We start from the raw sequence: 22625 nt of genomic DNA, 5'->3' as shown, positions 1-22625 counted from the left end.
CATTGACAACACTGTTTATATACGATGGCATTACATGTGACTGTTTCCCTGTTCATTTTTTCCTGCAACTTTTTTGCCATGACTTATGATATAATTGTCTAACCTTACACTCATATTCGTCTCATTTCATCAATAATTTTCTCAAAGTCCTCCATTTAGCTAATGTCCATTGAAAACAGTTCTCAGTCACCAATATAAAGGGAACAGATTGTAATTTGTTCTTAGAATCATTGTTGTAGTTGTTGTTGCTGTTTAGCTCCAGATTGGCACAGATTGAACAGACATATTTTCAAAGGCATTCCAGCCATGACCATCTCGTTTTTGGAGGTGGATATGTACAAAACATTATTCAGTGTATCACTTCTTATGATTATAAGGGAAATTTGGCTACTATTTCTAGCATTTTTACCCCCCCCCCCCATAGCGACATTTATGATTATTGTTGTTTTAACTCAGAAAAATGTGTTAGTAGAATCAAGATAAGGAATGTGAGACGGCTATCATCTGACAAGATGAGGCAATAATGCAGTCATCACACTCACACACACTTTATCGACCCTAGAAGGATGAAACACAAAGATGACCTTTGCGTGATTTGAACTCAGGACGAGAATCGTCTAATGATTCTGCCAGTCCAGTATTATGAATGAAACCATATAAAGTGCTGCCGGAAATTTATTTTGTTAAAATGTGTCCTTCTCCCCCACCGCCACCACCACTCCACTACATATTGGCACATGCTCTTCATACATTCTTTCACTACATCATCATCATCATCATCATCATTATTATTACAAAGGTGGCAAGCTGGCTGAATTGTTAGCACACCAGGCAAAATTATTAGCATCATTTCATCTTTATATTTTGAGTTCAAATTCTACTTAGGTAGACTTTGCATTTTCATCCTTTCGGGATCGATAAATTAAGCACCAGTGAAACACTGGGTTCAATGTAATCAACTAGTCCCCTCCCACAAAATTTCTGGCTTTGTGTCTATTAGTAGAAATTATTATTATGAGGTCATTGTCCATCACTATGCTGCCGGTAAAATTATTTGTTAGTCATGCGTGTATCTTTGTAAATTGTTTGAAGGGAAAGTCTTATTTGAAGTATGTGTTGCATTGTCTGTATGTTGAAAGACACACATACAAGTAACCCTAAAAAATAACTACAAATATCTTTTTTGAAGTCTGTGTTGTGTTGAGTTGCACTTAAAATTCCTGTTTTTGATCAAAATTTGTTAGTTACTATGGTGACAACACTATCTATTCACACACACATTCTCCCACACCCCCTCTCTGTCTCAACAACTTTTTCTCCTCCCATTTCTATTGAAAGTGAAAGTCATTTTTTATAAAGTCTGTCACAAAAAAAGACACAAAAACACAAGACATACACAAACAACCAAAAAATAACTATATTATATATATGTACATTTTTTTTTAAGTGTGATGCGTTGTGTTGACAGACTTGCACTTAAGATTCCCGTGTTTTAAATCAAAACTTGTTAGTTACAATAGTAACCACACAACCTACATGTCTTACACACACATACTCTCTTTCACTGTATTTCTCTCTCTCAACAACTACTTTTTCTCCTCCCCTTTTAAAAATATTTTTTATTCTTCCTCTAACAAGTACTAGGGTCAAGCTAATCAATCAACCCCTTCTACCCAGAATTTCAAGCCGTGTGCTTATTGTAGAAAGGATTATTATTCAGTTTGACTCAGGCTCATTCATATTCCTGGTAGGATTTATGTGGGTAGAGGGTTACTACCTGTAACCTTAGGTATCCACAAGTTTCCAATAATCTCCTGGTTATCTTTCTGAGCACCAAGAGGCAAGCTACAGGACATTCTATTCCGATCTCCTTCAACCATTTGTCTATATCTTTACTCACAGCCCCTAATGCACCAATTAACTACAGGAACAATCTTTAAAGTTTTCATACAACAAATTCTCGCAATTTCAAATTGTAAAGGGATTTAATTAAAAAAATTTTTCATCTTTCTTTACAATCCTGGAATTAAATGAACATGATGGATCAATTAGTAAGCAACTTTGCTTTTCCTTGTCTATTGTTGTTGTGTCTCATCTGTTGTAGGCCTAAATACAGCTGTTTGCTTAAAGAGTTTGCTCTGTAACCAGGTGATTTTGGGTTCAGTTTCACAGTATGGCATTTTGGATAAGTGTTTTCGACTATAATCTTAGGTTATTAACACCCTTTGAATAGAATTTGGTAAATGATGGTCTCTGTGTGTGTGTGTGTTTCTTTAGGCCCTGAAACTTCCGACTGAAATCACCAAAACAAAGAATATATACAACCATTTCAAAATATTTTATTCAAATATTTATTTTTTCTGTTTTATATATTAATTTTAAAATCTTTTTTTATGCTTGTCTTCTTTTTACAGTGGTTCTGCCATCATGCAGGATGGTACTACTATACGTAACGGTTACCCTCTTGATTTGGATTGTGTCTCTGTTGGATCTCGAATCGGAATGATGCGTACACCTGAAGGAAATTTACATTATTATTTAAATGGAGTAGATCAAGGTGTAGTGTGCAGAGATTTACCTTCAGGTATGTAAATATATCGTATAATCTTTATAATATTTAATTTTATTTTAGTTATTCTAATTTGTGTGTGTATACACATACACATGCATCTCTCATCGCCTGGCACGAAGCCACTTCCCTCCATGCTACTCCAGCCTCAGTTGAGGGTTCTTGTCTTGTTATTTAGTGACCCTACAAGTGCTGGGGCCATGTGAAAAAGCACCTAGTACACTCTGTAAAATAGTTGGCATTAGGAAGGGCATCCAGCCAAAAAAACCATGCCAAAGCAAACAGTAGACTTTGGCACAGTTTTCTGACTTGTTATCTCTTGTCAAATTGTCCAACCCATGCCAGCATGGAAAATGGAGATTAAATAATGATGATATATATATATATATATATATAGATATATTGTATTTTAGAAGGGTCATGCTGCCAATAAAAACACACTAGTTACAATTCACTTCCGTTTTATTATTCATTAAATAGAAAATCAATTAAATGATTGATGAATTGGTTTACCAAATTTCTTTCCATACTGTCTAACTCTAAGGCACTTTGATTCCAGACCTTGCCTCTACACTTGAAATTTTTCCTTCAGTTCTGGTAGTGATTCAGCTATAAGAACATGGTCAACAACATAGAGGAGCTCTCAGGAGCAGCCCAACTTTAATTCCTCTGTTATTCCCTGGAGGACTATAATGAACAAGTGTGTGTGTGTGTGTATATATGCCGGTGACACATAAAAGGTGCCTAATACACTCTTGAAGTGGTTGGCATTAGGAAGAGCATCCAGTCAAAATCAGACTGGAGCCTGGTACAGCTCTCTGGCTTACCAGTTCTAGCCAGCATGGAAAAGAGGCACTAAATGATGATGATAATATGTGTGCTTGTGTGTATGTATTTTTATATGTATATATGCATCCATATACACACACACACACACACACAAATGACCCAATGACTATGCTGAGAGATTTATTCATGATACTTAGGCAGTTTCATTGGTTTTGTGCTCCGTTGACAAGTGTCATTCAGCATGAAGCTCTTGGCCCAGCTCTTGAGTCATTTTAGTAGCTTTCTGTCAGTTGTGAATAATAAAGAAAATATATATTCTCATGTCTTGACTTCTGTTCATTCCGTCTGTTATACACACATGCACACATCTCACTCACATATTGTTTACTAAATATATTACACAGTGTATCAGTTAAAAATATATTGATTGGATTGTCACAGCTGGAATAGTGTTATTGAGTTATTGAAACTCATTGTAAAAGTAACATTTTAAAAAGTTAAAAAGAAATATGTCCATCTGTCACAAATGAGATATGCATTTGTGTTTGAAATAATAAACTTGTGCAGCCTTACAATGATTGTCATTCAACAAATTGGCCACCAACTACATGCTTTATTTCTTGAGCAATGTTGATGTTCTTGTTGTCATCATCATCATCATCATCAGTAGCAGTAGCATCACCACCATTACCATCATTTAATGTCCATGGTCCATGCCAGTATGGGTTGGGTGTTCCAACAGGATCCAACTAGTTCAAGTTCCACTATCTGACTTTGATATGACTTTTATGGCTGGATGCCCTTCCTAACACCAATCACTTTACAGCATACACCAGGTAGTTTTTTTGTGGCATGTGCATTAGTGATGCTGCCATGCAGCTTATAGAAGAAGGCAAATGAGTACTCTTCTTTAACCATCCATAGAAGTATTGCTTATAAAATTCATTATTGAGTGAGTGAGTGAGTGAGAGAGCAGTGCATGCCACTAAAGTGACACTGGAGTACAAATATACGAAGCCCAGTATACCCATCATGACTACCTGTCCGATGAGGGTTCACCAGGCACATGCATCGCAACTGTATGTGTTTGACATAGTGGTCTCGTATTAAGATAAACAGCACATGAACTTGCAGGTGAGGGCCCAGTTAAAATTTTCAATAGGCCGAGTAGCCCATCCCTTTCAAAATGTCCCTTAATAGGGTTTGTTTAAGGATAATGAACAAAACACCCATATTTCCAGGGATGAATTATCCAAACCCCAAAGAATGCCTCACAACACATGGTTATGATGCTCCCCCACTACTTCTGCTCATGATCAGAGATGCACATATCGTCAGCCACTAAGGGACATGCTCAACTGGTTAAGGTCAAACAACTGACAAGCAAATCTGTGGTATTGAGCAGAATATTTGCTGTAGCCCATCTTTTATACCAAGACAAAACAATGTACATGATAACACTTCCAATCAATTAAGATCAGAAGCCATGAGAGCCACTGCCTGGTACTGCATCAAGACAATTAGAATCATTTGGAGGCCAGGCAAAATGCTCAGTGCCATTTCATGTGTCAATACCTTCTGAGTTCAAATTCTGCCATGGTTGACTTTGCTGTTTATCCTTTCACGGTTGACAAAATAAGTACTGGTTGAGCACTGGGATTGATGTAATCAACTTACCCCCCTCCCCAAAATTGCTGGCCTTGTGCCAAAATTTGAAATTATTATTATTATTATTATTATGAAAGACTCTCAGACAGTTCTCAATTACTAGTTATTCTTTACTTGAAAGCAAGTAATAAATCAACAAAGGTTTCAAGTAGTGTCTTATTATTATTATTATTATTATTATTATATTATTATTATTATTATTAAAGGCTGGCATAAACTGGATAGACCACTTTGCATATATAATGTTGCAATACTTTTGCATTTAGTATGATAAATATATCGTTGAAACAAAATGTTATTAATTTATTAGTCATTTGTTATTCATAATGAATACATTGTGTGTGTGTGTGCCTGTGTATGAACATGTGTATCTTGTTGCTATGTGTGTGTGTGTGTATTTACATTTGTTGGTAGACAATCATAATAGCAGGAGACGTTTTAATTAATTTTTGCAAATGAAATTATTTAAATTTCAGAGCCTTTAGTTCTCAATCCCTTTTGTTACTAACCCACACAAGACTGATTCTATGATACAAACTTCCTATTTCAAAGTGATCTACATTAAAACCTTCTTCCATCAAATTTTATCTTAATCTATGTTCCAAGCATCGACTTAATTAATGATTAAGTTATTTTAGTAAATTCCTTATTACTTTCAAAACGAATTGAAACAAAGGCAGTGGATTTCAACAGAAACATGGTAATTAAAGGGTTAATTGTAGTTGAAAGTTTCCTCCAACGCTAAAGGAAAAGTAAATACATTATGTATGCGTGTGTGTGTGTGGCTGAGGATGAATTACAGTTGAGTGTTGGTGCAGCTCTCGCTCTCTCTCTCTTTTTCCCTGGGTGTCACATCTTGGATATGCTGCTGCTGCATCTAGGATGGGAGGGCAGAGAGAGTGTCTCTTTCTGCCCATGACTACATAGTAACCTAAAACAATTCTTGAAAGCATATCTGTAGAGTTCTTTGATTCGTTCTAGTTGCAGGTCCACTTAAATTATATGTCCACTTGATTGTGAGTGAGAGCTATGTGATGTATGTAGACTGGTAGATAAGGTATGTTTGTGTGTGTGTACATGTGCATACATACACACAGACATGCTGAAACAGTGGATCATGTGTTACTAGCTTACACCAGAAGAGAATAGATCAATGTGTCTGAGAGCATTACTGTAGAAGATGCAGAGAGTAAGCCAGAAGGGTAACAAGAATGTACTTCAGGGGGTCCCTTTTTCATTCAAGTGTAAAATGCAATGTAAACATTTAAAAAATATATACTTTTAGAGATGAGGCACCTAATCTCAAAACTTATCATTTGAATAAGTCTTTAAGTCATTTAATTCTGTATTCTTCACTGTTGTACCAATTGTAAATGGAATCAATTGTTAACAATCTTAATGTTTTAAAATCAACAGCCATGTCTTTGTAATTCCTCAACATTATTGAACTGTGGAGTTACATCAAACAGCTGTTGTCACATGTAGGACACATCTGGCTATTGACCATATTTTTTTTTTACCATGAAGGGTAAACAGTTTTCCTGTCTTGTGGTTATGGTTAAAGAAGTATTGAACATGGCTGAAAGCACTGAAGGGAGACATTTTCCTCTTCAGTCAAGCCCTTTTTAAGAAACACTCGAAAAGGAAGACATGGCTTGAGAGGGATTTGATCTCCTCCAGTAAATGTGTTAAAAGGTGGGTGGCCATAGTGGAAGTAGCATGAGTGAGTGTATCTATTCTGCTATGCATGTGTGGCTATTTCAGAGAAGGATACCTGGAAAAGGGTCCTTGCCTTTGGTAGTCAGATCCTTTCATCTTGCAGCTGTAGGGTTCTGAATCAGGAGCACTGTATAATCATCATCATCACTTCTGTATACAACATACACTTTTTTAATCTCATAAGATTTCTGTGTAAGTCCCCACACTTTATCTAACTCTTTTTTGTTATTTCCATCATTGTACACGCCTTTGGAAAATGAAAGAAATTATCATTATTTATTGATTTTCACAATCTGCAGTTTATTAATCTGTCTTTTAACACTTGTATTTTGTCTTCTACAGGTCTTTATGCTGTGATAGATTTATATGGTCAGTGTGCTCAAGTTACAATAACATCTGGCTTTAACTCTCTTCCAACCGACAACAATATCACTAGTGTTGAAATGGATCAGTCATTAGCTTTGCCTGTCAGTACAGGTAAATATTAATGCATTTCTTACTCTTTTACTCATTTCAATCATTTCAGTCATTTGACTGCAGCCATGCTGGAGCACCGCCTTAAAGGGTTTTAGTCAAACAAATCAACCCAAGGACTTATCCTTTATAAATCTGGTACTTTATTCTTTCAGTCTCTTTTGCCTGGTACTTTATGCTATCAATTTCTTTTGCTGAACTGCTAAGTTACAGGGACATAAACACACCACCATCGGTTCTCAAACGATGGTGGAGGGACAAACACAAAGATACACAAATATATACATACATATATATATATATATATATATATTTTTTTTTTTACTCTTTTATTTGTTTCAGTCATTTGACTGTGGCCATTCTGGAGCACCACCTTTAATTGAACAGCTTGACCCTGGGACTTATTCTTTTGTAAGCCCAGTGCTTATTCTATCAGTCTCTTATGCCGAACCGCTAAGTAACGGGGACATAAACACACCAGCATCGGTTGTCAAGCAATGCTAGGGGGACAAACACACACACATATATATATACATATATACAACGAGCTTCTTTCAGTTTCCATCTACCAAATCCACTCACAAGGCTTTGGTCGGCCCGAGGCTATAGTAGAAGACACTTGCCCAAGGTGCCACACAGTGGGACTGAACCCGGAGCAATGTAGCTTCTAAATTTCTCTAAAATGTTAGTTTTTGATCTTTTATTACAAATGACAGAATCTGATTTAACTCTTTGGAGAGAAAATTTATTAAAGTTTTTATATGAAAAGAGGTTTTATCATTTAAAATTTGCTAATATTTGGATCTACAGGAGACACACGTACTCTCTTTCTCTGTCTATATATATATATATATATAAATTAGAGAAAAAAACCACTATTATGCTATTCAAACAATGATAGACATAAACCAAATCATAAAGAAAAAATAAAATATATTATAAAACATATAACTAGATCACAAAAAGTATTTAAAAAATGAATCCACAATATATAAGTAAAAAGACTACGTACGTTTCGTGGCTATAACTTCAATTTGAATTACAATTAAATTTAAATTTAATTGAAAAACAATTCAATTTAAAAGTATAGTCACTCCTCAGGTCAACAATAATAACAATAATAGTTAAATAAATAATCAAATAGAATTAAACAATATTTCTTAAAGAAATAAAATCACGATTGTTCTTATAGAAGAAACTATAAGGATAATAAAATTAACAACAGCAACAGCCACTGCCACCAGGCACTGTACCCATGCTCTTAACCACTATGCCATATGTCCACAGGCATATGGCATAGTGGTTAAGAGCGCGGGCTACTAACCCCAAGATTCCAAGTTCAATTCCAGGCAGTGATGTGAATAATAATAATAATAATAACGACATCGAAAAATACCTTAGGAATGAGAACCCAGGTTTGATATTTCCCCAAGGCACCTGATGAAGGCTGGAGGGTATATCAACCGAAACATTGTGTTAACAACAAACAAGCCTCCCTTGCATACAGTTTATTCTGGCCTGTACCATGTGTTAAAAGCTAAACTAAAATAATAAGGCTTTGAGCATTCATGAGAGACAGGAGACTGGGAGACTGTCAGTATTGATTGACTTAAGCAGGCTTACACCCCACCTTTCCTCTTCTGCCACACCCAAATAATCATTAAGCATTATTTAAGAACTGGGTGACCAAAAGTGGAAGAAGAATACATTGACTGGATAGAATCAAATGCTTCAGAAAAATATACAATTTCATCATAACAATTTTCAAAATAACTATGGAATTTCCATGGGCACTGCTAGTTATTATCATTAGGGTGGCATTATTATCATTACTGTAAGGTGGAAATCTGGCAGAAACATTAGCACACCAGGAGAAATGCTTAGCAGTATTTTGTGTTTTTGTGTTCTGAGTTCAAATTCCACCAAGGTCCAATTTGCCTTTCATTCTTTTGGGATCAATAAATTAAGTACCAGTTGTGTACTGGGGCCAATCTAATTGACTGGCCCCCTCCCCAAAAACTTTGGACTTTGTGCTTAGAGTAGAAATGATTATTATCATTACTGTAGCAGACAAAATGCTTAGTAGCTTTTCTTTCAGGTTTAAGTTCTAGGTTTAAATCCTACTGAGGTCAACTTTGCCTTTATCATTTCAAGGTCATTAAATACCAGTTGTGCTCTGGGGACCAGTGTAATCAACTTACCCCTTTGCCTTCTACCTGTAGTAGAAATATTATTATTATTATTATTATCATCAATGCAGAAAACTGGCTGAATCATTAGAGTATCAGACAAAACGAAGGCAATTTTTCAAGTTCTTTGTGTTTTGAACTTAAATCCTGCCAAGGCTGATTTAGCCTTTCACCCTTTCAGTGTTGATAGAATGAAAGTACCAGTGATATACTGGGGATCAATGTAATACTTGCCTCCTCCTTTCAGAATTGCTGGCCTTGTGCCAAAATTAAATAGAATTATCATTATCGTCATAAGTATGCATTGATTGATCTAATTTAAATATTGTTATTTATTTTTTTTTTTTTCTCTTGCAGAAGTTTGTCATCGCTTCAGCCAGTGTTGTGGTAAAAACGTAGTCATTAAACAGAATGGTAACATAGCTTGCCGTACAAGGAACTTTAAGAATGCCCTGGTATTTAGTTCTGATCCCCTTAGATATGATGAACTATTTGAGGTAAGATATACATAAACACACACAAGTACACATGCACACACACACACATTCATTTGTTTTACATCTGTTTTTCCGTACTAGAAAGAGTTAGATGAATACATATTGAGTTATTGTTTTACTGCTGAATGCATTCCTTGCCATTAAGCCATACCTATTTTTTAAGTAAGGGAGTTCTCATTCCATTCATCTTTGAAAGTGCTGACTACCAGAAAAGCAAGGTATAAGAGGAACCACATCAAATGTACGTGCCAAAGGCTGCATTGGTATTGCCATGTGATGTGAATGAATGAAGGTGGCCGTATAAATAAATATCATCTATTTAAGCTGATCTCAGGATTTGGGGCATCATGGAAGTGACAAAAGCAAAGAAAATGAGCAATGCACAGTGCTCAAGAGGGCCAGCACAGGTTCTGGAAGTGTAATGTATATATTCACAACTGAGCCCCTTATTGAATTTGCTCCTGCCATGTCTTCCTTACGGTTCCTCATCACTTTCCTAACAATTGCAATATGCTGCTATTGTAATTAAATGAGTCCAAAACTACTTATTTCATTATCTCTTTCTGTGCTACCAATTATTTCTTCCACTACCTCGTACCACTTCCTTTGATATCCATCCTTATTATAACAAATTATAACTGAAAATATATAATTGTAATTCTAACATTTCTGTTTCTAAATCTATTTAATCTCTAGTTACTTATTAAATGTGAAGGTACACGGCTCAATGGTTATAATCATGTGTTTAATTCCCAGACCAGGCTGTGTGTTGTGTTCTTGAGCAAGACACTCTATTTCACGTTGCTCCATTTCACTCATCTGTAGAAAATGAGTTGTGACATCACTGGTACCAAACTGTATCAACCTTTACCTTTCCCTTGGATAACATCAGTGGTGTAGAGAGGGGATGCTGGTATGGCATGGGTGACTGATGGTCTTCCATAAACAGCCTTGCCTGGACTTGTGACTCTGAGGGTAACTTTCTAGGTGCAATCCCATGGTCATTCATGACCAGGGAGGCAGGTGGTCATTACCCTTTTAACTTATTAAATATACATTTTTGTAGTTATATTGTAATTACAGCATGGTAGGCATATACTGAGCCACTCAAAAACTGTTAACTTCAATTTTTGGTGTCCAAATTTTTGTTGCAATGTCTGTGACACACTGCAATTGGTCTGAAACTAATATAAATAGGCCTCAGGGGTTTGGATATAATTTTTTTATATATAACCGTTTTACTATTATCATGATATTTGTATCTAATAATTATAAAAATAAATAAATAAAAAAAAAAGAAAAGTTATATTTGTTTATAATCTTGTACTTTTATTTTTATTTTTATTTCTGTTGCAGGTGAAAATTGAGCAGCTGTCGTTGTTGTGGTCAGGTTCGTTACAGCTTGGTTTAACCACTTTATCAATTACTGACACTACAACGCAAAATTTATTGCCGGAATCTATTGAGGGATTAACTTCTAAACCCACTTGGGTGGTGAGTGGATCTGATGTTAAGAAAAATGGTGTTGTTATCAGGGAAAATTATGTTCCATCTCTTGATAGGCTGCAGGTTAGTAATATTTAGTAATATATGCATTTATGTTGAAGCTGGCTAGCTCTCTCTCTCTCTCTCTCTCTCTCTCTCTCTCTCTCTCTCTGTATATATATATATATATCCATCTATTGTTATTTATTTATTTATAATTAGCCTCTCTCAGAACTTGCTCCTCGTGTGACCCAAAGACTGTATACATAATACAATGTGCATTTCTTGATTAGCACATGGGTCAGTGGTATTCTCCGTCAGGTTCAATTAATCGCATACGTAACCTGAATATCTTTCTGCCTATACTTTGGTACTCGTGTATGTATTTGTTTATCTTTGTTACGTATGTATTTTAATTTTGATCTGACTTGGTGCCTTACCATTTAAGTGCCTGGTTCATTCGAATCCTAATATATATATATATAGCACAGGCATGGTCATGTGGTTAGAGTTTCATTCCCGCTGCAGGCTAACGAATGCTTTATAAATGGAAACTAGGTAATTGGAATCAGTAAGAAACCTGTCATGTCTGTATGTGAATTTGTCTGGACATTTGCATGCTTACTGTAAATAGTCATATTCATCATTCATAGAAAAACAGTAGTCATATGTCTGCAGTCATCCACAAAAACATGTCCAGCCATTGTACTGTTCACGTTTGAATGGTTCAGGGAAATATTCCTTTGCTTGAGAACTGGTTAGTGCTGGTGACAAATCTACCTCAGTGAATTTCATCTGACCTATGCAACCATGGAAAAGTGTGTGTGTGTGTGTGTGTGCCTGTCTTGTATCTTTTCGTTATTTTATTGATTTAGCCTTTACATTATAGCCATGCAGGAACACATCCGTGTAGAGCAGATGATTGTGTGATCAAGAGTTTCAGGCTTTTGTGTGATCAAACCATATCAGTGGAGAAAAGCATTCCTGATTATTGGCACTAATGCTACAGTTTTCGAGTGTTTCCTTTAAAGCTTCCTTGAAGCACTTTAGCTCAGTTTCATTTCCCGCTTTCTCAGCTCATTATAAAGGGTTTTCATAGGAAGACTGCTGTCCTCCATTTCAAGGTAGTTCTTAACGATGTCTGGTTGTTTTTGCTCCTTTAACAACACTGTAGTTGTCCCATCTGATTTTGAAGATGCTACAAAGGCAATGCTACTAGTAAAAGCACTTCTCATTCAGACATCGATGATAGATGGTCTGACTTTCTGTTCTGTAATAAAGAGAAGACAACTGCTGCCTAAAGTATGAATAACTGTATTGACTCAGACATATCGTTTTTAAAAAAAGAAAATCACGTTTGAATGTCATATTTGCCACTTTCTATGTTTGTACAGGTTGAAAATGTTATCGGAGTAAAGAGATGTAGTGATGGAACCATGCACATCTATATTAATGGAGAAGATATGGGTGTTGCAGCCTCAAACATTCCGAAAGTAAGTTCCACTTCAGTTCACGTAACTTATATTCCTTGTATCTGAAAAGATATATGAATTTGTTTTCACTGTATTTGTAATTCAATTATGCTCCGGTTTTCACTTCATTTTTTTTTTAATAACCTGCTGTCTAGTTGACCATTGAGATTTTTCATACAGATGGTTTTTACAGAAATGGCTTCAACATTGGACATTCTCTGTCAAAACAAATTACCTGGTTTCAATAATGTACACACAAGCCAATTGTCTACCGTTAATGAATTGCCAGAACCATTATTATCTCGGTATTTGTTCCAGCTCTTTTCATAGTCTGAGTTCAAACAACAATAAGGTCACCTTAGCTTTTCATCCTTCTGGAGTCCATAAAATAAAATATCAATCAAGATTGGTGAATTGTCTGAATCATAAATTTCAGATTTTTGATTATATAATTGTTCCTTTCTTTCATAGATCTTGAATTGGTAGTGCCTGGAATAATAATGACAGTAGCAATTTTCTGGACATACACTCAGAATCATCCATTTATGGCAATTTTAGCATAAAATCTTGTAAAAATTACTAGAAGAATGTCCAATTTTGGAAAGAACTTAACTGCTCTGCTTTCTAGTGATGCTGTTTTAACTGTTTTAATACCAGCTTGCCTGAGACCATCCTTGGTGTTCTAATACAAACTTATTGTTTTTAAAGTGATCTAAATTAAAATCTTCCATCAAAATGTCGTTAATTTATATTCCAAATTCCAGCTTTTAATAATAACAAAGTCAGTTTACCAAAATTCTTTGTTATTTTCAAATTTAATTGAAACAGAGTCAGTGTATTTCAACAGAAATGTGGTAACAATAGGATTAACAGAGCAACTGTTATGTGAATGTATAATATAAAAATATGTAAAATTTGATTGAAGCATCAATTCTTTCCAAATTATAGAATGTGTTTGCTGTGATAGACTTGTACGGTCAAACTGAAAGTGTTTCTGTTGTAAGCAGAGCATTGACAGAAAGTAATTCCAGTTGTATACCAACCCCTGCATCACTGCCGCCTGCGGTTGGGAAGTGCCCTTGTGAGGTAAAATATTTTGGTTATTTATTTCTTCCAGTCCAACCAAAAGTTAAATGTTTTTCTTGCTGTTGTTTAAAAATTTTAGAAATAATGATTGTTTTTCTTGTGTTTCTTTTAATTAAATTTATTAATTATTTTACATATGGTTCAAATGATGATCATCATCATTTAATGTCTATGTTCCATTCTGGCGTGAGTTGGATGGTTTTACTGGAGCTGGCAAGGCTGGAGAGCTGCACCAGGCTCTAGTCATCTGTTTTGTCATGGTTTCTATGGCTGGACACCCTTCATAAAATGTACTAGGTTACTTTTTACATGGCACCAAAATTTTCAATTTGTTTAAACAAGTAACGTATCAAATAGTATATGTCTTACTATTAGCCAGCCCCATGCTGTCAAAAATGATGGCTAATTGGAATATTTTATATATAAATAAGGTACATAATAATCACAGATACAAACATTCACATACTTTCCTTGTACACGCATACACATACACACATATACTCACACAGAGTTGAAATGCTGTTTGATTTTTCATTTCAGCATTGAATGTTCACCATCCCACTTCCAATCTGCCATCACCCCTTCCTTCCTTATTCATCTATCACCCCTTCCTTTCTCATTCATATGTTGTGATGGGGAAATATACGAGTATTATTATAGTAGATATCATATAGAGCAAAATGCCTTCTGTAATATTATAGCATGTCTTTTATATTGCAGCACCATATCTTCTACACTCTAGTAATATGTATTATACATTATTGTAACGTTAGCAGTAGTGCAGTAAACAGATTTTGTCTAACCTTTCAGTGTTTATAACATTGACAATGTATTTGTGAAAATATGAGTAAAACATTTGAATTGTATAATTTTGTGGAATTTTCCCACAAACAAAAGTAATTTGTCTACAAGGTTGCATGCATGACTGCATATTTAAGAAGTTCCAGTGCCATGTAGTTGAAATTTGGACGAGTAAAATGAAATGTAAAAGCATTGCGTGCATGTGCACGCGTTTGAGAAACAGAGAGATTCTAGTTGAAAGATATATATGTATTGGTGAAATATTGTCTATAAAGCATTGCATCAAAGTAAAAACAAAAGATATCCTTTGTGATGTCCCTTTCCAGTTGAGTTACCTAGACATCTCCTTGTTAACTTTTGCTATCAAAATGACAGTGAACTTATAAGTGATCGACTGAGACCAATGGTCATTCAGTCGTTCACAAAATGTATTACATTAAAACAATTTTTCAAGGCGTAGAACTCTCTCTACTCTTTTACTTGTTTCAGTCATTTGACTGCGGCCATGCTGGAGCACCGCCTTTAGTCGAGCAAATCGACCCCCGGGACTTATCCTTTGTAAGCCCAGTACTTATTCTATCGGTCTCTATTGCCGAACCGCTAAGTGACGGGGACGTAAACACACCAGCATCGGTTATCAAGCAATATTGGGGAGACAAACACACACACACACACATATATATATACATATATACGATAGGCTTCTTTCAGTTTCCGTCTACCAAATCCACTCACAAGGCATTGGTCAGCCCGGGGCTACAGTAAAAGACACTTGCCCAAGATGCCACGCAGTGGGACTGAACCCAGAACCATGTGGTTGGTTAGCAAGCTACTTACCACACAGCCACTCCTACACCTATTACTTCCTTGTGGAGACTGTTTGACAACTGAACTTTAATGAGAAATTTCCAAGATAATTATATAGCAAATCTTTGTATGTAAATGCTGTGCTGTATGCTAATTTAAATGTTGAACATTTCCCTGTGTTGTAGGTGGATGGAGACCAAGATCAAGACACTGCTGAGGCATTGAATTTAGATTTCCATTCAAACCATGGCAAAAATGTGACATTATCTAATCAAAACATGTCTGCCCATCGTACCACCAGTTACAACCATGCGATTGTCGTTACTCGAAGACCATTGACACGTAACTATCTACTACAGGTAAAAATTTAGTCAATTATTCATTTATTTTTATTCTTTGAAATTTTTATGTAAATGATGCAAATTTTGTGGGGTTCTTTTAAAAGCTATTGTGCAAAAAAAAATTTCTAAAATACAACATGTGTAGAAATTTAAGTGATAAGTTACTGGACAGCCAGTCAAGCATTCGATAGTTTGAGTATCTTGTAATGAAGATGGTTCTCATCATCAACTTCATCATCATTACTGGGCTGACCACAGTAAGCGAATATGTAATATTAATTAGTGTTTTGTTGTTCTGTAGTTCAACTCATTCTCTTGTTATAACTGTGTGGCAAACTGGCCCCTGACCCTATCATATTACATAAAAACAAAGTCTTCTTCAGCCCCTTTACTTATTGATACTTTAGAACTGCAGTTCCCAAACTTATTTTGTCACAGAATTTTTTAAATCATTTTCCAAAAATATCACAAAACTTACCAAAATGTTACTGACAATCCCTACCACCCACCCCTAGTTTTGATTAGACTATAAATGAAACAAAAATTGTTTTAGAGAGAGAATTTAATTTTATATATAAAAGACGATATTTTGAAAATAGTGAATAGCATTTGTTTAATAAAATAAATTTCTATTGAATTTTAATAAAAAAAAAAACTTTTGTATGAGACTTCTAATTATTAAAATACCATTTAACAAAATATTTATTAAAAAATTGAAATGAAAGTAGAAAAAAGGGATTTTATAAAATTTATTAAATAGAAATTAATTGTATGTTAAATTGTAATATTTTCTTTTTTTATTTTGTTCTTTGATAGATTAAAATTGATAAAATAAATGCCAAATGGACATCATCACTGATGATAGGTATCCTGGGATGTAATCCTGATCGATTTAACTTTCCTGTAACAGCTATCAGCATCAAAAAGTCTTCTGTCGTCATCCACACTGATTCTGTTTTTGTTTGTGGAACAAAAGTAAGAAATTTATTAAATTTATTTTCATTAGTTTATCAATTATATTAATATACTTAGTCTTGTTTGTTTTTGTCTGTACCTGTGGTATGTGTCACACTTCAAAGAAGAAGTGAGTGTCAAAGCAAGAGAGGGGAAGTAAGAGAGAAAGAGAGAGTGAAAGAGAGTGAGTGGTGACAGCGTTTGTTTTGTGTTTTTAAATGTTCATCATATCGCAAGAAAAGTAGATACATAGATCCAAAGTAAAGTTGTTATATAGATACATACACACATTATTAAAGTGGGAGAGAGGAGGGACACAGAGGAAGTGAAAGAGAAAGTGAGAGAGTCAGTAGATCGAAAGAAAAGTTCATAGATACATAAACACAGCGAATTCTGGATATCACTTTCACTTTTCTTTACAACACGAGGATAAAATTAATTCACAAGTGGCTGAGTACTCCACAGACATGCATATCATTAATGTAGTTCTCAGGGAGATTCAGCCTCACACATAATATGACAAGGCTGGCCCCTTTCAATTGCAGCTACAGCTCATTCTGGCCAGCTGAGTGGACTGGAGCAAGATAAACCTTCAAGTGGTTGGAAGAAAACGAAAAAATATCCTATATAGCGGCAGGAAAATCATTTTAATCATTAGGGTCACTATGGGAGTCCTCACAGATCTGGAGGCCAAGCCCCCAGATAAACACCGATAGACTGTTGCTATCAAACTGAGCGTGAGTTGAGGGCGAATACACAACAGAATAGCAATTATTTCGTCTTAGCTTTCACTGCTTATACTAAACACATGACATTTCTGCCTTATGGAATGGAACATTTCCTTTTCTTTCACTTAAAAAATGGCACTCCTGACGATGAGGTTCCTCTTTATCTGATCAACAGTCTGCTTATAAAATTAACGTGCAAGTGGCTGACTACTCCACAGACATGCATACCATAACGTAGTTCTCAGAGTGATTCAGCCTCACACAGGATGTGACACCAACCAATTTACATCCAGCTATAGAAACCAGGTTAGAACAGTTGATAGAGCCTAGTGTGGTTCCTGGCTTTACCAGCTCCTGTCAAACCATCCAACCCATGCCAACATGGAAAATGGACATTAAATGATAATGGTATATGTGTGTATGCATGTGTATGCAAGTAGGAGAAGAGGAGAAAATAAAAGCAGTGTTTTGTTTGTATTTCTACCAAAATATGAGATAAAATGTGATGAGCGAGAGAGAGAGAAAAAAAAGAAAAAAAGACTGAGAAAGAGAGAAAGAACAAGAAGTAGATGAACTAACTGCTTCCTGCTGTTTGATTCCTCTAGTTTGGACAAAATAAACAAAAGTGTTCCCTAAAAACTTATTACCAGAGTTTGCTTTTGCCCCAATATGTTCTGAGAAACAGTATTGATTTTTTTTTTTTTTTTTTTTTCCAGGTGAAGCAATGTTATGGCCCTAATCTTGATACTCTGCAGTGTGGACATATAGTTGGTATATTAATTGATGACGATAACTGTTTGCACTTATACGTGAATGGTTTGGACCAAGGCATTGCTGCCAGGGACATACCTAATCCTTGCTATGGTCTCATTGACCTTTATGGACAGTGTGAACAAGTAAGTTATTCCTTTTATCTTTTTATCATCATTGACAAAATCATTAACCCTTTAGCATTCAGATATTTCTCTGTCAAATGTGATGCTTGTATTTATTCATGGTGTTTCGAATTAATTATCTCATAGCTTTGAGATTTTGATGATGTGATTATTTTGAGAATTATATTGTGGAGTAAGTGTGAGAGGCCAGCTCTGGCCAGTTTGAAGATAAAATAGTTTGGTTATTTGGTCGGATATGCCCAGTTTAAATGCTAAAAGATTAAAGCTTTGGAGAAATTACCTTCCAACTAACCGATCGTGGCTGTTGCCAGCCTCCTCTGACTCCTGTACCAGTGGCACATAAAATCACCCACTACACTCTCGGAGTGGTTGGCGTTAGGAAGGGCATCCAGCTGTAGAAACACTGCCAGATCAGACTGGAGTCTGGTGCAGCCTCCTGGCTTCCCAGACCCCGGTCGAACCAACCATTTTACAAAGTGTATTGGATGCATTGTGTCACTGGCTCAGTACTTTTTATGTGTCACTAGTACAGGTGTCTTTTATATGTCACATGCACAGGTGCTTTTTACTTGTCTATATGTATATAGCATGCATGCATGGAAAAGTGAATTTTATCTGTGGGTGTAATGCGTGTGTGTGTCAAATATTAGCTGCTGGGTGGGTACAGGACATTAAAAAAATGCGTTTTGAAGGTAGGGTTTTGAAACGCAGAGTAAATAAAACAGGGGACAACTGATGAAGCAACAGTTCTTTAAGTTGCCTGTCTTGTTTGTCTATTTGTTTTCTATGTTCTCGTTTTATTCACGTTTTTTTAATGTCCTATACCCATATATGCATGTATATATACATATTTATGTAGGCATGTACATATATGTATGTCATCATCATCATCATCATCGTTTAACGTCCGTTTTCCGCGCTAGCACGGGTTGGACGGTTCGACCGGGGTCTGGAAAGCCAGGGGCCGCTCCAGGCTCCAGTCTGATCTGGCAGAGTTTCTACGGCTGGATGCCCTTCCTAACGCCAACCACTCCTGAGTGGAGTGGGTGCTTTTTACGTGCCACCTGCACAGGGGCCGGGGGGTCCGGCATCGGTCACGATCGGTTCGAGGTATATGTATATATTTATATATTATATGATCGAATGCTACACATCCATTTCCAAGTGTGTGCGTGTGTGTGTATGTATGTATGTATGTATGTATGTATGTATATATATATACACTATATATATATATCATCATCATCGTTTAACGTCCGTTCTCCATGCTAGCATGGGTTGGACGGTTCGACCGGGGATCTGGGAAGCCAGAAGGCTGCACCAGGCTCCAGTCTTATCTGGCAGTGTTTCTACAGCTGGATGCCCTTCCTAACGCCAACCACTCCGTGAGTGTAGTGGGTGCTTTTTATGTGCCACCCGCACAGGTGTCAGGCGAGGCTGGCATCGGCCACGGTGGATTGGTGCATTTTACGTGCCACCGGCACGGAAGCCAGTTGAGGCGGCACTGTCTTCGGCCGTGATTCTGATTGTGCTTTTTACGTGCCACCGGCACGGAAGCCATGCATTTGCATAACATTTCTCCATCTTTTTCCGTCCTTGTTTTCATATACATTCGCTGCTTTCTTCCAAGGAATCTAATGCTCTTAGCTTAGTTTTTCCTTGGGGCTGGCCAGATTGGAGCAATCTCAAGTATAGCCAGCCAAAATATATGTATATATTTATATTAATAAATAATTAATCAGCTAGGCTCTTTTCCTTCATTAGATCCCAGTTGTGTTCTATGTCTGTTATTGATTTACAATATCCTCTCCTCTTTTCAGATTAGTCTCATAACTGACCAGAATAATAGTTCATCTATTGTGTACCAAGACGATAGAGAAAAGGCAGATCTTGAAGATGGTATGTCATTGTGTTTTACCTATCTAGCTGTCTGTATATGTGCGTGAGTGTATCTATAGATGTATATATATTTTATATATGGAAGGAGGAAGATGTAGACATCTTTACAATCATTGTCATCATCGTTATTATTATTATTGTTATTATTATTATGGCAGCGAGCTGAGCTAGCAGAATCATTTGCACACCAGACAAAATGCTTAGTGGTTTTTCTTTCATCTTTACATTCTGAGTTCAAATTCCACCAGGGTTGGCTTTGCCTTTCATCCTTCTGAGGTCAGTGAAATAAGTACCAGTTGAGCACTAGGGTCAATTTAATCGATTTAACCCCTTCCCCAAAATTGGTGGCCTTGTGCCAAAATTTGAAAGCATTATTATAATCATCAGTGTTATCATTCATATCCTCCTCATCATCATCAAAGTCACCATTATCATCAACATCATCACCACCACATCAAGATCATCATCATCACCATCGTTATCATCATTGATGCTGTCATCATTAGTGTCATCATTAATGATGATTCTAACCTGGAGAGGGATAGATCTGCCAGGTCTGAAAATTCTCAATATACATTGTAATATCACAACACTGTCCATGAAGAATTTGGGGGTGCTAGGCTTGCGTGTGTGTGTGTGTACACGCACATCTGTGTATATCGTTGATTGATATCTTCTTACTGTCAAATTCCATCTAACATATGTACATTACTTTGCAGTGGTAAAAGAGAAACTGACCAGAATCCCATATGAACCCGCTATCATATGTAACTGTGAATACCAGAACATATGTTCCAGGCTCCTTGCTATATTAGCAATCCCAGGTATTCTTTCTGTTTTCTTCATTCATGTAAGACTTCCTTTATTTCAGCTTTTACAAGTCACATTGAGAGGCTCTTTGTGATCATTTGACTTGTTAGGAATCTTCTGTTCTTTCTAAAATAAAGGACAGTGCCGATAATGGTAGTATCGCTGAGTATCTTGCTGAGCTATTTGGCACCACCATATCATGACACGAAATGTCCAGCCGCTAAGCTAAGAAACTTCTCTCATTTTTTTAATTGTTCATCATTCCTTATGTAACTAATCAATCCTGGGTTAAATTAACTTTGTAACCTTAATGCAAAGCTAGCCTGTTCTTCCATTTCTTTTTCACGATGTGCCCATCCTTTCTCGCCCCCCACCATCAATACCAGAAATCTCTTCTCTCATACCGGAAGTCCCTTCTCTCATATACCAGTAATCTCTTCCATCATACTGAAAACTCCCACAGAGCTCTGCCTCACTTCTGCACCAGAAGATCTACATACCTCCGTCTGTCCCTCTCCTCCAAACCATCTTTCCCCCCTCCCCCCTCTCAGATGGAGACAGGGTTTATGCAGTCCCTTTAATCATGGCTTACTGAAAACTTGACAACCCTTCTAGTGCTGGTACCGTGAGAAAATGCACCCAGTACACTGAGTATAGTAGTAAAATTGTTGGTAATAGAAAGCCAGATGACACAAACCAGCACCAATGTAAGAAATGTGGCTCCCAATAAGAAATGGCTTGGACCATGATGACTCGTACCACCATGGAAAGTGAATGCAAAATGTTGATGATGTAAATATATTAAATATATGTACTATAGATGAGGTCAGTTGTGTGTGTGTGTGTTTGTTTATATATATCATCATCATCATCATCATTTAAATTCCATTCTTCTATGCTGGCATGGGTTGGGCAGTTTGAAAGGAACTGGCAAGGCCAGGTGCTGCACTAGATTCCATTGTCTGTTTTGGCTTAGTTTCTGCAACTAGATGCCCTTCCTAATGCAAACCACTTTACTGAATGTACTGACCGCTTTCTACATGGCACTAATACCAATGCTTTTTATGTGACACCCTCACTAACAGGGTCACCAAGTACCTTGCAAGATGGAAAAAAAGAAACCCCTTGAACTTGGAAGGGAGAGTATTGAGTAGGGAATGGCTTTGTGCCAGTTGAGAGACTAAAGGTATAAGAGCCTTGGTTCCCAAACTTTTTCAAAATTTTCATCCTACAGATCCCCTCCCATTTTTTCGAGGCTTCATAGTTTCCCACCCTCACCCCAAAATGAAAAGATCAGAGAAGATGAACGAAGTAAAATGGCCCTATATAAAATAATTTTTCATGGGATAAAGTTTTACTGATAAAATAAAAAATTGCAACGAGAAAGGTGAACTTGTTTGGTCTGTAATATGTCCTCAATATTAGGCTGCATTTTTGATAA

General features: G+C 36.3%; 1 protein-coding gene across 2 annotated transcripts in view; it reads left to right on the top strand.

Moving 5' to 3' along the window:
- LOC115222468 (neuralized-like protein 4) overlaps nt 1-22625 on the top strand; it is a 91096-nt gene that overhangs the window by 55364 nt on the left and 13107 nt on the right. For both annotated transcript variants that reach the window (XM_029792680.2, XM_029792679.2), the window contains exons 12-22: nt 2415-2584; nt 7088-7222; nt 9766-9905; nt 11262-11474; nt 12785-12883; nt 13811-13948; nt 15742-15915; nt 16714-16872; nt 18296-18475; nt 20296-20374; nt 21094-21198. In XM_029792680.2, coding sequence (XP_029648540.1) covers nt 2415-2584; nt 7088-7222; nt 9766-9905; nt 11262-11474; nt 12785-12883; nt 13811-13948; nt 15742-15915; nt 16714-16872; nt 18296-18475; nt 20296-20374; nt 21094-21198 — 1592 coding nt within the window. The remainder of the gene's footprint in view (nt 1-2414; nt 2585-7087; nt 7223-9765; nt 9906-11261; nt 11475-12784; nt 12884-13810; nt 13949-15741; nt 15916-16713; nt 16873-18295; nt 18476-20295; nt 20375-21093; nt 21199-22625) is intronic.

This window comes from Octopus sinensis, linkage group LG20 (genome assembly GCF_006345805.1).
Source record: "Octopus sinensis linkage group LG20, ASM634580v1, whole genome shotgun sequence".
Classification (NCBI taxonomy): Eukaryota; Metazoa; Mollusca; class Cephalopoda; order Octopoda; family Octopodidae; genus Octopus; species Octopus sinensis.
The sequence above is the reverse complement of the archived record's forward strand: the minus strand, read 5'-3'. Positions and strand labels throughout refer to the sequence as shown.